The following is a 17,313-nucleotide window of genomic DNA, read 5'->3' as shown; positions in this document are numbered from 1 at the left end:
ATCCGTGCTAATGAAATGATTCACTCCGGCAATATTGCAAGGGATCACCACTCTTTTCAGCGACTTCAGAGTATTATCATCCCCAAACCTGAAACTTGTGGAACTTGCAAATTCCTTAACCTTGTTACGATTTTCAGCATTCAAGGAGTCCAGATAACATTTTAACCAGTCAATTCCACACACAGTAGATGTGCAGCCACTGTCCATTACAGCACAGTTGAAGGATTCTGCAACCAACACCCTCATTACCGTCGTAAAATTGCTTGTCAATAGGACAATGCCTTCTTTCTGGTCACTATCTTTTTCCTCTTCTGACTCTTCCATGTCATGTGTCGCTTCAAACACGCTATCATAACGAGTTGGACAGTTGAAAGCATAATGGTATTGAGAGTCACATTGAAAACATCGATTTATCATGCCCTGTGCATTTCTAGGGGTTCATCTTCCTATTGTAGGTTATAACTGGGTTTCTGTCTTCATAATTTCCTTGTCTCAGTCTCCGTCTATAGTCTTGAGCCCTGTTCGTAGCCGTACGATTTTGCCATCCTGTTAGTAGTGTATCTTCCATATTCTGCCTTATTGCAGGCTGACCTATTTGGGTCATCAGAGCCATCGGAATCGAATGTTTGCCCAGAAACTTTTGTAAAGCTTTTGTCATCTGTTCGAATAAGGTATCCTTATCAGGAAACTGAACTCCTGTCAAAACCAGGAGCCTATCCATGTTGCTCACTCTGGCACAGTCAAGTAATTTAAAGGCCAACACAGACTGTGGAAATTCCAGGTCGTGTTTCTGCAGCCTTTTATATAGTCTGCCAAATTCCATTATATAGTCTTCCATGGAGATATCCTCCATTTTCCGGAACTTATCAAAATCCGACTATGCTTCATACGCACTTAACAAGTCATCGTTCTTATAAAACTTATCCATATAATGTAATAAAGTCTCCAGACCTTCTTCTGAGTCTAACTCTTCCAATTCCAGCTCAGAAGAAGCTTCGGATTTTTTTTGGATTTTGCTGCCACATGGTAGAGAAATAGCCAATGCCATACCTTGTTTTCTCTTTCCCAAAACAGTTACCTTAGTCCACATAACTACAGCACTTCTCCATTGGTCGTATGGTTCCCTTTCAGAAAATAAGGCAGGATAGTCATATCCAGCCATCTTTATCCTCGTTTCAGCCATATATCCCTTTTTTCCTTTTCTCACTCACTCCTTGGTTTGATCTGGAAATGTTGTATCTTTCAACCCTTCACATTTACACAGCAACCATCCTCTGCTACCAATTGTTAGACTTTTTAGTTGCTGTGATATGAAGAGTCTAAAGTTCTTGTTCCTTTTTCACAAACACACATTTATTTCATTCCAACAGCCTTTGCACAAAACTCTAACTACACATCACCTGACAGAGGCCACCTGAAGCCCCTTTACATATCAGTGTCAATTAATGGATACTTAACATAAATGAGACAACTAATTGCAATGTCTCTTAACCCATTACTTAGCACCATTGAGCCGCCAATTTGTTATGGGCCAGGGTTTAGAGAGCCCCATAATGTATCATGGAGTTCACCTGACCCACAACTTTTAATAGATTGTGGTATGGGGAGCACACAGCCCACTCTACAGGTGTGGTACAGCAGAAATGGAAAAGTATTTTTTCAAGCAAAACAATGTTTATTCTATGAACTCAAGTGAACCTTTTTAAAACATAGTGAACATCTTAGCAACCATCAATTCACATACAACCCCCAAAGAATACAACACTAAGTACTCCTTAATAACTTCCCAAACAACATCCAGAAGACAGAAGAAACACCTTTCAACAGAAGCACATTAGGTTTACATTCACTACTGAGAACATTTATAATTCTGAATTCACCAAATGCTCAAGAGATAGTCTTTTCATGGCAGAGAGAACAGAAGTACACCTGCTCTGTCTGGCTTCAGCTCCAACACTGAAAACGAAACTAAAACACACCCTGCAGCAAACAACCTAAAATGAAAGTAAAAAGCTGGCAGACAGCCCAACTCCACCCACGCTCTGACATCACTGATAAATGCCCATTTCTTAAAGGTACATTTTAAAAACACCTATTTCTTAAAGGCACTCTCACATGACAGGTCCTGGTGTGGCGTGTGGTGCCGGCACACACGGGGCCTCATCGGGTGCCTCTGTCGCCATGGCACCACCACCTCCTCTTCCTCCTCCTCCTCCTCCTCCTCCTCGTCCTGTTGGGTGGGCAGCCCTCCAGCCTGGGCGGCTGCCACCTGCCCCTGCGGCAGCTCCTCTGCGGCAGCCTCCACCGCCTCCCTTGAACCCCCCTGCTCCAGGCCCCAGAGGGCTACATGCAGGACAGCGGCCCCCGCCATGGCGGCCAACATCGCCGTGTGATGGCCAAACATAACGGTCTGCAGGGGGTGAGGGCAGACGACATATCATCATTGTACCTACCCCCTTCTGCAGCCAGGTCCCATGGCCAGCATTGTCGCCACTGTTGCTAGCTGGCACCTAGCCAGGTAACCCCCCACCCGCCGCTGATCCCATCCCGGCATTCCCCACGCCACTCCCCCAATCCTCAGCCCGGCACCCCGATCCCTTCACCGGCACCCCCGAACCCCTCACCGGCACCCCCGATCCCCAGCCCAGCACTCCCCCCCCCCCACCGACCCCGACACCGCCACGCACCCCCGACCCTGGAGGGCATCCGCCACTAACAACCGCAACCCCCCCCGCCCCCCCAGCCATGGCCGTGCCGTCCTCTCTCCGGTGGCCGCCCCACGCCGGCCCCTACCTCCTCGTTCGCGGGCGTCAGCCAGCACTGTCATGATATGCAAACATGCAACTAATGAACACATAGAATAGGACACAACCAATGAGCAGTCAGGACACTGTAGCCATCTGGGACGGCCACTTCCCGATTACAAAATGGACACTTTGCAAAGATTGCAGGGAAAATGGATAATACTGAGAAAACAAGCAGGTTCAGGGTTTCTTTGTTTATTGGAGCCGCAACGCCCAGACAAGACCAAAACTGTAGGTCAATTAGCATACTAATGGCCCATCTCCGGGAACAAAAGAGTAACATTTGAGTAACCGATACTAAGGCAGACACCCCGGCGCCAGAGGAGACCGAAACAAAGCAGGCCAACGTCGACCTAGGTCACGCCCAGCCATCAGGGCACCCACCCTTTTATTGGACGAGATCAATATCAATGATCAAGAAACAGCCCAATTGATTGGGGCCAAGTTCAAGGCCTGCCCAAAAGAGCGCAAAGCCCCTTTGGGTATAAGAAGGAGCCCCCAAGAGAGAATCGTTCTCTTGGACCCGGCTCTCACAGCGGAGAGACCTGTCCACCAGCTGCACCAGAAGCAAGTAAGTCCAAGGTCAACGCTCGCTACCAGACAGACAACCTTAGCTGTTCCCCTTTACCACTTCGACCCCAGCAGCCTCAGAACCGAGTCTTCGATCAATATTCGGTTTGAACCTTGTGGCGGTATCGAAAGATACCTGGTGACTCTACAGCAAACGTAATTAGAATTAAGAAAGGCGACCATATTGACCATCATATTCAGAGCCGAACAAATACAGCAACAACACTCAGGGGTGGTATCTCACTATAAAAGGGATGAGGCACTCACATCCCACCTCTTTCCACAGACCAACATCTACAGAGTGAAACAGGGGCGGGATTCACCGCCCCCCCCCCGCCGGGTCGGAGAATCGCCGGGGAGCGGCGTGAATCCCGCCCCCGCTGGCTGCCGAATTCTCCGGCGCCGGAGATTTTGCGGGGGCGGGAATCACACCGCGTCGGTCGGCGGCCACTGGCAGATTCTCCGGCGATTCTCCAGCCCGCGATGGGCCGAGTGGCCGCCCGTTTTCGGCCAGTCCCGTCGGTGTATGTTACACCAAGTATTTGTCGGCGGGACCTGGCTGCGCGGGCGGCCTCCAGGGTCCTCGGGGGGCGCAGGGGGATCTGGCCCTGGGAGGTGCTCCCATGGTGGCCCACCGATCCGCGGGGGGGCCTGTGCTGTGGGGACACTATTTTTCCGCACCGGCGGCTGTACCGGTCCGCCATGGCCGGTGCGGAGATGAAGCCCTCTGCGCGTGTTCTGGGATGAGGCCAGGACATGCTGGCGCTCCTGCACATGCGCCAACTTGTGCCGGCCAGTGGAGGCCATTTGCCGCTGGTTGGCGTGGTGCCAAGTCCCTTCCCCGCTGGCTGGCGCGGCGCAAACCACTCCGGGGCCAGCCTAGCCCCTGAAGGTGCGGAGGATTCCGCACCTTTGGGGCGGCCCGACACCGGAGTGGTTCACGCCACTCCTCAGCGTCGGGACCCCCCACCCCGCCGGGTAGGGGAGAATCCCACCCAGGGTGTATCCTCAGCATCACACCCCAGCACGTGGCTTAGAGCAAGGCTGGTTCAGTTGGACTGAGTTACTACATTTGGATTAGCAGAGAGTCAAACTCATTGAGAACTGTGCTAATAGTTCAATAAAACACATTGAACTCACTTCCAAGCCTGGAGCATCTTTTACTCAAAACTGCATCAAGTGGCAGCTTGTGTTATTCCAAATTACATAACACAACAGGCACGACTGGTTGACGCCAATAAAAAGGTAATTTGATTTGCGGCGGTGTGACCTGCTCCGATTCTCGCAATTCTGCAAGGCATGCGGCCCAATTCCCGTCGGCAGGCTTTATCGTGGGTCGGAGAATCGGGGTGATGGTGTTGGAGCGGCAGGGTGAGATTCGTGCCTCCCCCCGGGGCCGGGACGGAGAATCCCGCCCATTACATTTTGTTCCCTCATCTAAATCATTAATATATATTGTGAATAGGTGGAGTCCTTGTAGCGATCCCTGCGGTACCCCACTCGTCATTTGCTGCCAATTTGAAAAAGACCCATTAATTCCTACTCTTTGTTTGTGTCTGCCGACCAGTATTTTATCCATCTCATTACACTATCCTAATCCCATGGGCTTTAATTTTACACACTGATCTCTTACGCAGGACTTTGTCAAAAGCCTTCTGAAAGTCCAAATATACCACATCCACTGGCTCCCCCTGGTCAACTCTACTAGTTACATCCTCGAAGAATTCCAGTAGATTTGTCAAACATGATACCCCTTCATAAATCCATACTGACTCAGTCCAAACCTGGGAATGTTTTCTAACTGCCCTGCTATCAATCATTTCTGGAATATACTCAAGGACTGAGCAACCATAGTTTTATGGAAGAGAATTCGAAAGATTCACAACACTGAGTGAAGAGACTTCTCCTTATCTCAGTCCTAAATAGCTAAAGCCTTTCCCGGAGACCTGGGGCACGATTCAGCGGAGAAAAGTTTAAGTCTGCCTTTCGGTGCGTTTGGCGGAGTGCTTCTCGGTGACCAGCATCGCGAATCACCCCGCTGTTCATTGGCACCTTGGCTTTTTTTTCTAGCCTCAGCGAGTTTCCGTCGAGGCCACACTTTGAGAGGTTTCCTGCTGCTGAGCTGGTCTCGCCCATAGGAGTGGCAGTTTGCAGATAGGGGTGCCAGTTTGAATGGCAGCCATGGTCTTTCCCCCCTTTCTGGCCCCCCTCACTCCCAATATTGTTGAGGGCTCTGGGAGCCCCCCCCCCTCACTACCCCCTCACCATCTTCCAATTGGCAAGGCACTCCCCCAGGCTTGACACCTGGCAGTGTCAACATGGCACCTTGGTAGTATCACCCTCGCAGTGCATGTGGCATGGACAGGGTGCCAGGCTGGTAGTGCCAAGCTGCCTGGGCTCCGTGAGGAGTATCAGGGTACCACCCTGCCCTGTCCCAGACAACCCAGGGATCTCTAATGCCCTGTGATCTCCCCCAAGATGTCGTCACGTCTGGTCCACATTTGTGTAGGCTCCCAGGCGCCGGGTGGATCGTTGTCCGGATACTTAAATGAGCCGATTGGAATCAGAGCCGATTGGAATTGGGTGGAGCGAGTTGGGCGATTCGCAGTCGGCCGGGCGCCCGGCATGGAGCGCAATCCGATTGCTGAGTCATGCCCCTGTGCCCCGTGTTCGAGGATCCCCAGCCAGGGGAAACACATTCTCAGCACCTACCATGTCAAACCCCTTCAGAATTAATCAGTGCCCTATGTAATTGTAGATTAAGACTTATTTACTCCTACACTTCAATCCCCTCGCAGCAAAACCGAACATTCCATTTGCCTTCCTAATTGTGCGCTGTAACGTTTTGCTTGGGGCTGTTCAGCTCAGTGGGCTAGATGGCTACCAACTGGTTCAGAATATAATCAACTGTACACGTTCAACTAGTGTTCTGGTTGAGGTGGACTTGGGACATGCAACTTTGCCTTGCCTCTAAGAGCGCGAGGCAATGACAAACCATCATTGACAACGGCCAAGAAATTGACTCAGGGTGAATGAAGCATCAACAGATTATGAGCCAAGTACCTGCCTTTGGGCAGATTCCAGATATCATACTATACTTGCATGTTAATGTTCTATGATTCCTGTACAAGAACACCAAGACCCCTCTCGATGCAAACATTTCCTAGTCTCTAGATCAAGCTGGTGATCTATGTTCAGGATGGGGGGGGGTGGAAGGGAGATCAAGCTGGTGATCTATGTTCGGGGTGGGGGGTGGGGGAACATGCCATCAATGAGGGAGGAAGGGGTCCTGATGTCCGTGTGGGAGGCTGGAAGGGGGTCTGTAATTTCACTTTGAGTTTGGAGCTCCTGTTAAAAACGGCACCTCGATCTCTGTGAAGCCGTATTTGCTGATGTCCCTCACAGTGATGGCACCAAATACGCCTCCTCTTTCAGATGTGCGGGAAGATCTCATTGGAAATCCTGCCTGTTTCACTGGGGAGAAATGAACTGCTTTTCTGACTGAACCTGACGCTTTGTTATTTTTTGGAAAAATTCAACCCATGATTTCGTAGAAATGCATAGAATCCCTACAGTGCAGAAGGAGGCCATTCGGCCCATCAAATATGCACCAACCATCAGAAAGATGGTCTACCCACTCCCCCATAATCCCACCTTACCTGGGCATCTTTGGACTCCATGGGGCAATTTTATTCTTTGAAATGACACCTCGTCCCCAGCTGGAGTTCCAGAGAGATTCTCCAGTGATACAGAACCAATTACAAATGAACGTAGTAAAAGATGTTTGCTTGTACCCGCCACTGAACTGCTGAGTCAGAATAATGATTTCTCTTGGGTGTCTTCTTCCTTTTCCCACAATATCCTCAGGGTCTTTCCTCTCTGGGGCTACAGCAACTTTGAATTACTCACCAGCGCATTAATTCCCACTACCATGAGTCCAGCATATCCCAGCTCAGCCCAAGCAGCTTACTGGGCATGGATTTACTCAGTCAAATTAGTCAACTCGCTCGGCAACTGGTGCACATGTTCCCAAGTAGCATCCTGCCAATTGTGCCCACCGACTCCACTTCATCTCCATGTTTCCGCTGTCTCTATAGTTGCTACACTCCACAATTATTATTTCTATTCCTATCTAAGCTGTACAGTTCCTAGATTGCTCTTGAAAGAACTTATTTCATATCTTATTTTCGTACCAACATTTAAACAAACAAGTAACAGATCAATAGATTATTATTTTTCTAACCGGACATTATTCTATTTTCCAACTCATCCAGTCTTTCCTCAACAACATTGTCATCTTCATTTGTGGGCTCTTGGTGATCATCGTCCAATTCAGAAAGTCTTCCCTTTGTATATTTCAAAACGTTATCCCTTTGATCTGTAATGTACATTTGGACATCAAGACATAAGATTTAGGACTTTTCTCAGCGATAAAAGTGTGAATAAACATAGAGGCAGCAAAATACCCTTGGTCTTTCCAATTGGTTAGATTATAGTTTGCAGTGATGCATTCTTTGGTCAAGGGAGAAAAGCTCAAAGAGAACATCGTGTAACAGTCTCCTGTACTATATATATTTTTTGAGCAAAGCTTTCAGAACATCACAACTACAATAGAATCTATACACAGATGCTGGTAACATGGTAAATGGCATGTGGCATTTCTGGTGTGTCCCCTGTAAAATCAGACAGCAGAAGAGGAGATAATTTGGTCCACCTTTAAAAGAGCTACACTATTAGCCCTATTACTCTGGGTTTTTTTTCCATTACCCGGCATACTTTTCCTCTTCATTTATTCATCCAAATCCTTTTTCAAAGTTTCTAATGAACCCATTTTCCTGCTCTTCCAGATTACACTATCTCGCTGTATAAAAAGCCGAGTTTCTTCCTCATGTTTGCTTTCGTTCTTTTTGCCAATTACCTTTAGTCTGTGCCCTGTGATAACCTGTCTCCTACCAGTGGAAATTGCTGCTCCTCATTTCCCGTTCACGCTTTTGAGCATCTTCAGTAAATCTCCCTCTTTGTTATGAGGATAGCCATCTAAATTATTAAAGTAACTATTTCTCAGCTTCAGTAAATAATGACCAAACATTTCACAAACAGAAACTGGCAAGTCTCCCATGGTGTTGTTCACAGCTGGTCAGAGGTTTGGGGGTTTGATCAGCATAATTAGACCATGTAGAACACAGTGTATTGTTCTGCTGCTGGGGTACAAGCGTCCACTTAAAATCAAGACGCCGAATTGCCAATAGGAGGTTTGGAGATCAATGAAATGTCATTCCTCTTAGAGCCAGCCTCAGGTCAGTTGGAAATAAAGCTGTTTTCCAATTCTGGTGAAAGTTTATCGACCTCAAAGGTTAGTACTGTTTCCTGCTTCAGAGAAAAAATCATTGGCTGGATTCTCCGTCAGCGGGATCCTCCGCTTTGCCGACAGCGCACTCACGCCCGCAGATTTCCCGACGGCGTGGGGATACCCACAATGGGAAACCCCATTAGCTGGCTGCGGGAACAGAGGATCCGGCCCCATTTATTTTCCTTGTTCCTTCTGTTGCCCCTTAATCCTCGGCTCCAACATTTCTCTCTTCCCAATGCAATAATTTTAAAAAAAACTTTTGAGTATCCAATTATTTTTTTCCAATTAAGGGGCAATTTTAGCATGGCCAATCCACCTACCCTGCACATATTTGGGTTGTGGGGGTGAAACCCACGTAGGCACGGGGAGAATGTGCAAACTCCACACGGATAGTGACCCAGAGCCGGGATCGAACCACTGCGCCACCGTGCTGTCCTACAATGTATTAATAGTCAAAAGGCAACGGCAGTTAAAAAAATATTTAGCACCTGTTTTTTGGGCAAATGTTATTTGGTTCAGCAAGAGAGCTTCCTGCTTTGTAGGTAGCTATTGGAAACGTATGATAATTTTCTGGCTCATACAATTTTTCTTTTTGTTCTTTAATAAGAACACAGGGTAAATCCTTCTGCAGCTTGTGAATTGGTCTGATGCAATGGTGAGCAACTTCACAAGAGGCAAACATGGTTTGATTTACAATTTTTGACCAAAGGGAGCACGATCCATTCCAGTGCCGGCTCGTAATCAAGAGTTTTCCAGTGAAAATATCCGACCCAATGGCTTGAATCGAATGTCACCCAGGGTAGGTTAGACACCTGCAGGTAAATTCAGCAACCAATCACATTCTTGCATTTAACATGGGCTGGAATGGGGTTGACATTCTGCATGACCCGAAAGACGTGTTGTTAGGTGAATTGGACATTCTGAATTCTCCCTCCGTGTACCCGAACAGGCGCCGGAGTGTGGCGACTAGGGGCTTTTCACAGTAACTTCATTACAGTGTTAATGTAAACTTACTTGTGACAATAAAGATTATTATTATGATAAACTTCCAATGGCACTTTGGAATTTGGTGCATGACCCAACAAATGTGTAACCTTATTTTCCCAAGTACTGGTGGATCTTACCCACTCCATCTGTTTTTGGAAACCGATCCCGATCATTTTTGTATGTTGCTTAGACACCAGTGACCATAAGCTCGGGGAGGTGATCAGGACACACTGAAGCTACTGGTTAAAATCTGTGCCAAATCAGAGGGATGCTTCTAATCAAAGGTTGTGGATCTCTGAGTATTGAGGCCTTAAGTGACCTGTATGTTCAATGCAAATGGACTTTGACAACTAAAGCTCTTGACTCCCCATTAATGGAATCCTATTACCATTCACTCCGGGGAAGATCCTAGCAAGACGCTGAACCTGGGCACCCACCAGCGGAGCCGCTCTGGCTCAAGCTGAACAACCGGCATTCATGTAGCAACTTTCACACACAATCTCTTCCCAAATCATTGAACAGGAGCAAACTGTGGCAACTGGACCAGAGTCCAGTTAAATGGATCATTCAAATCAAACAAACAGCGATAGAAAATGATCAAAAAGGCTATTGTGATGCTGGCCTTTATGTCAAGAAGGCAAGAAATCAAAGGTGCAGAGGTGTTTCAGGTCTGTAAAGTAAAAGCAAAATACTGCTGATGCTGGAAATCTGGAATCATTAAAGAAGTGTTGGAAAAACTCAGCAGGTCTGTGGAGAGAGAAGCAGGGTTAACATTGTGAATCGTACAGGACTCTTGTTCAGGACTGAATCCAAAATTCTGAAGAAGGCTTATTTTCAATTTGAAACGTTCATTTTGTTTCTCCACAGATGCTGCCACGCTGCTGAGTATTCCACACTTTCTGCCTTTATCTCAGCAATATAAAGCCCTAGTTAGACCACATCTGGAATGTAGCAAATAGCTCAGGGCATGGTACCTCAGGAAGGTTTTAAGCCTAGACACTGAAACATCAGTTCCCTGGCTGGTAATCTAAAAAAGGGGGTGCATAGGCCCAGTGTAATGCATAAATAATTTAAGACTAAGATGAGGACCACCTTCTTTGCTCAAAAGGCTGTGAAACAGTCATAGAATCATAGAATTTACAGTGCAGAAGGAAGCCATTCGGCCCATCGAGCATCCACTGGCCCTTAGAAAGGGCACCCTACCTAAGCCCACACCTCCACCCTATCCCCGTAACCCCACCTAACCTTTTTTTGACACTAAGGGGCAATTTAGCATGGCCAATCCACCTCACCCGCACATCTTTGGACTGTGGGAGGAAACCTGTGTGGTTTATCACTGCTCCGTTCTATATTGGCCCTGGAGGGAGTGCAGCGTAGGTTTTACTAGAATGATACCTGGACTGCGAGGGTAAAGCTATAAAGGAACATTTTTAAAAACGGGTTTGTGTTCCCTAGAATTTAAATGGTTGAGCGCTGATTTGATTGATGTTTTCAAGGTATACAGGAGAACAGACAGGTTAAATAAAAAGAAACTAGCGGGCAGCACGGTGGCGCATTGCTGAGCACTGCTGCCTCACGGCGCCGAGGTCCCAGGTTCGATCCCGGCTCTGGGTTACTGTCAGTGTGGAGTTTGCACATTCTCCCCGTGTCTGCGAGGGTTTCGCCCCCACAACCCAAAGATGTGCAGGAGAGGTGGATTGGCCACGCTAAATTGCCCCTTAATTGGATAAAATGAATTGGGTACTCTAATTATAAAAATAAACAGTTGGGCAGTCAAGGATGAGGGAATTCAATAAGGCAGGTGGGTCACAAATCAACTTTGATCACACAAAACGATGGAACAGGCTCGAGTCTGGATAACTAGCCCCCCTCCTATCCTTATCTTCCCATATTAGGCATGGGGCCACATGAGGCCCCAGAATTGAAGCACTGTACCTATTTGGAAAGATTGAACAAGTCAGTGGTCCTTTACGAGAAGGCCCAGTGGTAAACTGATAGAAAGTCTTCAGGATTATGCAAGCATTTGACAGGGTGAGATGTAGGGATGTTACTTCCACTTGTGGATGGTTAATGTTTCAATAACCTTTCATCAGAACTGGAAAAAAAAGAGAGATGTTAGCTCAGTTAAAAATAAGCTTTGAAGCAGGAAGAAAGGAGAGGCAAGAATAGAACAAAAGGCAAATGTCTGTGATGGGCTGGAAGGCGGGATGGATTTGCTGACCAAATAAGGGATAATGGTGCAAGGCAAAGTGACAGGGAAAGAAAGAAAGGTTGTGCCCATTGGAAGAGTAAATGGGGAAGAAGAATCATTCTCAACAGCTACAGTCCAAAAGCAACACCACACATCACAAACCAAAATAGGTGCAGAGGTTATGATCGCTGTGTTCAGTCCAGGAGGGTGGGAAACATCCCATCGAAAGAAAGCATATGGCATGCTTGCCTTCATAGGACGAGGTATCGAGTATAAAAGCTTGATAATTATGTTACAGTTATATAGAACGTTAGCTATAGATTTCATAGAATTTACAGTGCCGAAGGAGGCCATTCGGCCCATCGAGTCTGTACCAGCTCTTGGAAAGAGCACCCTACCCAAGTCCACACCTCCAACCTATCCCCATAACCCAGTAACCCCACCCAACACTCAGGGCAATTTTTGGACACCTAACCTGCACATCTCTGGACTGTGGGAGGAAACCGGAGCACCCGGAGGAAACCCACGCACACAGGGGGAGAACATGCAGACTCCGCACAGTGACCCAAGCCGGGAAGCAATTGTGCTAATCACTATGCTACCATGCTGCCCACAGGTGCAGAGGTCATGATCGCTGTGTTCAATCCAGAAGGGTGGGAAACATCCAATCGAAAGAAAGCATATGGCATGCTTGCCCTCATAGGACGAGGAAACGAGTATAAAAGCTTATTGTGGTTAGGCCACATTTGGAATACTGGGTCCAATTCTGGTCACCGCACTACCAGAAGGATGTGGAGGCATTGGAGAGAGTACAGAAAGGGTTTCCCAGGATGTTGCCTGGTATGGAGGGTATTAGCTATGAGGAGAGATTGAATAAACTGGGATTGTTCTCCCTGGAGAGGCTGAGGGGTGACCTGATAGAAGTTTATAAAATTATTAGGGGTATAGATAGGGTGAACAGTTGGAGGTCTTTTCCCAGGGCGGAAATGACAATTACAAGGGGGCAAAAGTTCAAGGTGAGGGGGGATAGGTACAGTGGAGATGTGCGGGGAAGTGTTTTTACACAGAGGGTGGTGGTGGCCTGGAATGCACGGCCAAGTGAGGTGGTTGAGGCAGATACGTCAGCGACCTTTAAGACTTATCTGGATAGACACATGAACAGACGTGGTATAGAAGGGTACAGGCGGTTGGTGGTCTAGATAGGACACATGATCGGCGCAGGCTTGGAGGGCTGAAGGGCCTGTTCCTGTGCTGTATTGTTCTTTGTTCTTTTTGTTCTTTGAAAGAGAGATGCTGTTCCGGAGGTTCACGTTGAGCTTCAGTGAAACACCGTAAGAGGCCAGGGACAGAGAAGTGGTTGTGGAGCAGACAAGTGAGGCGACAGTTGATGGGAATTTGAGAAAACACTTATAAACTGAATGGAAGTGTTCAGCAAAATGGTCACCCAATATGCTTTCAATATGCTGCCCAGTGTAGAGGAGTCTGCATTGTGAGCAGGGAATGTACTATATTAAACTGAAAGATGGATAGTGAATTCTGATTAAAGATCATTGATCCAAAATATTAATTCTATTTCTCTCCCCACAGATGCTGCTTAAACCGGCTGAGTATTTCGAGCATTTTCTCTTTTTATTATTTGGTTACAACGGATATTGTTTGGGAGACTGTTATAACCTGCCTACTTACCATTGGCTGGGGACTAATGACAATCCCACAATCCTGTGGGAGTATGAGTTTCCCCAATGAGGGGGACGGAGAAACCATTAGTAAACTCCTAGCATAAATAAAGCTGGCCAGTTTAGGAACCAGCAGGAAGGAGTGTGCAGCAAGGGAGGTTGCTGCTGCTGCTGTTATATATATATGTTATTGTAAATAAATGTTATTACTTTGTATCCTTAAAACTCGTGCTGGATTCTTTGTGGCCCTCACAAAACTGGCGACGAAGGTTAAAGTGAATAGCTGTCTACACTGCTGAAGCCACCTCCCTGGATTTTTGTTGGATACAGGTTGGAAGTTGTTTTCTATTATACCATGCCTCTGTACGGACGTTTGGATGTTTTTGATGCTGCGCTGGAAAGCTGGAACCAGTACACACAACGGATGCGTTACTATTTCCGGGCAAACAATATCACCGAAAACGAGCGCCAGGTGATCATATTGCTCACCGCCTGCGGCCCGCATACGTTTGGGGTGATTAGGAGCCTTACGTACCCAGCTGCGCCGGACACCAAAACGTTTGATGAACTTGTGAATATAGTGGGGCAACATTTTAACCCAACCCCATCCACAATAGTCCAGCGTTACCGGTTTAATACCGCTGAGAGGACCCCTGGAGCTCACTCATTGGAGATTTTGGGTATTATCAGGCCCGTCCGTTTTGCTGACTGGACAGCACCAATTGTACCTGTAATGAAGCCAGATGCCACAGTTCGCTTGTGTGGCGACTATAAACTTACAGTGAATACGGCTTCCCGACTCGACCGATATCCAATGCCTCGCATAGAGGATCTCTACGCGAAGCTTGCAGGTGGACTCTCGTTCACAAAATTAGATATGAGTCACGCCTACCTGCAGTTGGAGCTGGACCCTGCCTCCCGACCATATGTAACGATTAATACACACCGGGGCCTGTATGAATATACACGGTTGCCCTTTGGAGTATCCTCCGCCTGCGCAATTTTTCAACGTGTTATGGAGGGCATTTTGAGAGGTTTACCACGTGTTGCTGTCTACTTAGATGACGCTTTGATTACAGGGACGTCGGAGCAGGAACATTTAGAGAATCTGGAGGCTGTCCTTAGACGCCTTTCGGAGGCTGAAGTCCGTTTACGTCGCACAAAGTGCGTATTTCAGGCAAAGGAAGTAGTCTACCTAGGTTATCGGGTGGACCGCGAAGGTTTGCACCCTGTCGCAGAGAAGGTGCATGCAATTCAACAGGCCTCCGCCCCGACTGACACTTCGCATCTTCGTTCTTTTCTCGGTCTCGTAAACTATTACGGGAAGTTCCTCCCCAATCTGGCAACTACGCTGGCCCCGTTGCACCTTCTGCTAAAGAAAAATCACATCTGGGTTTGGGGTCAGCCGCAAGAAACCGCTTTCCGGCGGGTAAAACAACAATTGTCGTTGTCTGGGTTACTAGTCCACTGTGATCCTGGAAAGCCTTTGCTCGTCACATGTGATGCATCCCCGTATGGTATTGGGGCCGTCCTGTCCCACAAGATGGAGAATGGGGCCGAGCGACCGATAGCTTTCGCCTCCCGCACATTGACTGCAGCGGAGAAAAAGTACGCGCAGATCGAGAAAGAGGGCCTGGCAGTGGTTTTTGCGGAGAAACGCTTCCACCAGTACGTGTATGGCCGCCATTTCACTATCGTGACTGATCATAAGCCTCTGCTGGGACTTTTCAGAGAGGATAAGCCAATACCGCCCATTGCTTCCGCACGGATCCAGCGCTGGGCTTTGTTGATTGCTGCATACGAGTATTCTCTGGAGCACAAACCAGGTACGCAGATAGCAAATGCCGACGCAATGAGCCGATTGCCTTTATCGACCGGCCCCATGTCGACCCCCACGACCGGTGAGGTGGTTGCAACCCTAAATTTTATGGACACCTTGCCTGTCACGGCATCACAGATCCGTGAGTGGACCCAGACGGAGCCAATCCTGTCAAAGGTTCGGCACATAGTCCTGTATGGTGGGCAGCATAGACAGCTCCCAGGCGAGTTGCGGGCATTTTCCTCTAAGCTGTCAGAATTCAGCGTGGAAGACGGCATCCTCTTGTGGGGGACGCGTGTGATTGTCCCGGAAAAAGGCCAGGAGCTGATACTAACAGATTTGCACAATGGGCATCCAGGTGTGACCAAAATGAAAATGTTGGCCCGGAGTTATATCTGGTGGCCAGGCCTCGACACCGACATTGAGAAGGTGGCCTAAAACTGCTCCATTTGCCAGGAGCATCAGAAGCTTCCGCCGGCTGCGTCCCTACATCACTGGGAATGGCCAGGGCGGCCTTGGGCACGCTTGCATGCAGATTTCGCAGGCCCTTTTCAAGGATCCATGTTCCTTCTATTAATTGACGCCCAGTCTACATGGCTAGAGGTGCATAAGATGCAGGGGCCAACGTCCTGCGCAACAATTGAAAAGATGCGTTTGTCGTTTAGTACGCATGGCCTCCCCGAGGTGCTGGTCACGGATAACAGCACTCCATTCACGAGTGAGGAGTTTGCGAGGTTCACGAAGATGAACGGCATACACCATATCCGCACTGCCCCTTACCACCCGGCTTCAAATGGGTTGGCAGAGCGCGCAGTGCAGACATTCAAAAGAGGCCTAAAGAAGCAGTCTTCCGGATCAATGGACACGAGACTGGCTCGCTTTTTGTTTACGTATAGGACCACCCCCCATGCGGTGACTGGGGTAGCTCCCGCAGAACCCCTAATGGGCCGGAGACTTCGCACCCGCCTTAGTATGGTTTTCCCGGACATTGGCGCAAAAGTATGCCGCACACAAGAACGGCAGGGACAGGGATTTTCTCGGCATCGGCCGATTCGGCAGTTTGCGCCCGGTGACCCAGTGTTCATTCGGAATTTTGCTGGTGGTGCTCAGTGGGTTCCTGGTGTAATCCTTCGCCAAACGGGCCCTGTATCTTACCAGGTGCAAGCCCAGGATCGTCTCCAGCGCAAACATGTAGACCACGTTCGGTCCAGAAGACTATCCCCTCAAAAGATTCCCTGCCCCCGGAGCTCATTTCTACAGCCGCAGAGACCAGAGACAAGGGAAGGTAGTCCTCGCAATATTCCACTGGTGCCTCACTCGAAGACTGCGCATGTCGTTACAGAACCGAATGGAGATAGAGACGCTGACATGACGGAGGCAGCAGACTTTGACTCCTAGATGGAGACACAGGATGCATCAGAGGGGGAATCCTCGGGTCCACGGGCCGTGGATGTACAACCGTTGCGCCGTTCATCACGGAAGCGCCGGTCTCCGTCTCGTTACACGCCGCCTGATCCAGCGCCGCGTGCAAATGGTGTCCGGCCTGCGGCAAAACGAGACCGACGCCCTCCTTCGCCAGGGTCTTCGGTGGATTCCTTGGACTTTGGGGGGGGAGGGATGTTATAACCTGCCTACTTACCATTGGCTGGGGACTACTGACAATCTCACAATCCTGTGCGAGTATGAGCTTCCCCAAAGAGGGGTGCGGAGAAATCATTAGTAAACTCCTAGTATAAATAAAGCTGGCCAGTTTAGGAACCAGCAGGAAGGAGTGTGCAGCAAGGGAAGTTGCTGCTGCTGTTATATATATATGTTATTGTAAATAAATGTTATTACTTTGTATCCTTAAAACTCGTGCTTGATTCTTTGTGGCCCTCACAAAAGAGAGTATCACCAGAAACCAAAGTCGAGGAAAT

At 48.3% G+C, this 17,313-nt stretch overlaps 1 protein-coding gene across 9 annotated transcripts in view; it reads right to left on the bottom strand.

Annotated features, from left to right (window-relative positions):
* The window catches only part of LOC140421308 (uncharacterized), an 834,768-nt gene that overhangs the window by 114,302 nt on the left and 703,153 nt on the right, over positions 1–17,313 (bottom strand). For all 9 annotated transcript variants that reach the window (XM_072505936.1, XM_072505941.1, XM_072505940.1 and 6 more), the window contains one exon: positions 7,618–7,752. In XM_072505936.1, coding sequence (XP_072362037.1) covers positions 7,618–7,752 — 135 coding nt within the window. The remainder of the gene's footprint in view (positions 1–7,617; positions 7,753–17,313) is intronic.

Source organism: Scyliorhinus torazame, chromosome 5 (genome assembly GCF_047496885.1).
Source record: "Scyliorhinus torazame isolate Kashiwa2021f chromosome 5, sScyTor2.1, whole genome shotgun sequence".
Lineage (NCBI taxonomy): Eukaryota > Metazoa > Chordata > Chondrichthyes > Carcharhiniformes > Scyliorhinidae > Scyliorhinus > Scyliorhinus torazame.
The sequence above is the reverse complement of the archived record's forward strand: the minus strand, read 5'-3'. Positions and strand labels throughout refer to the sequence as shown.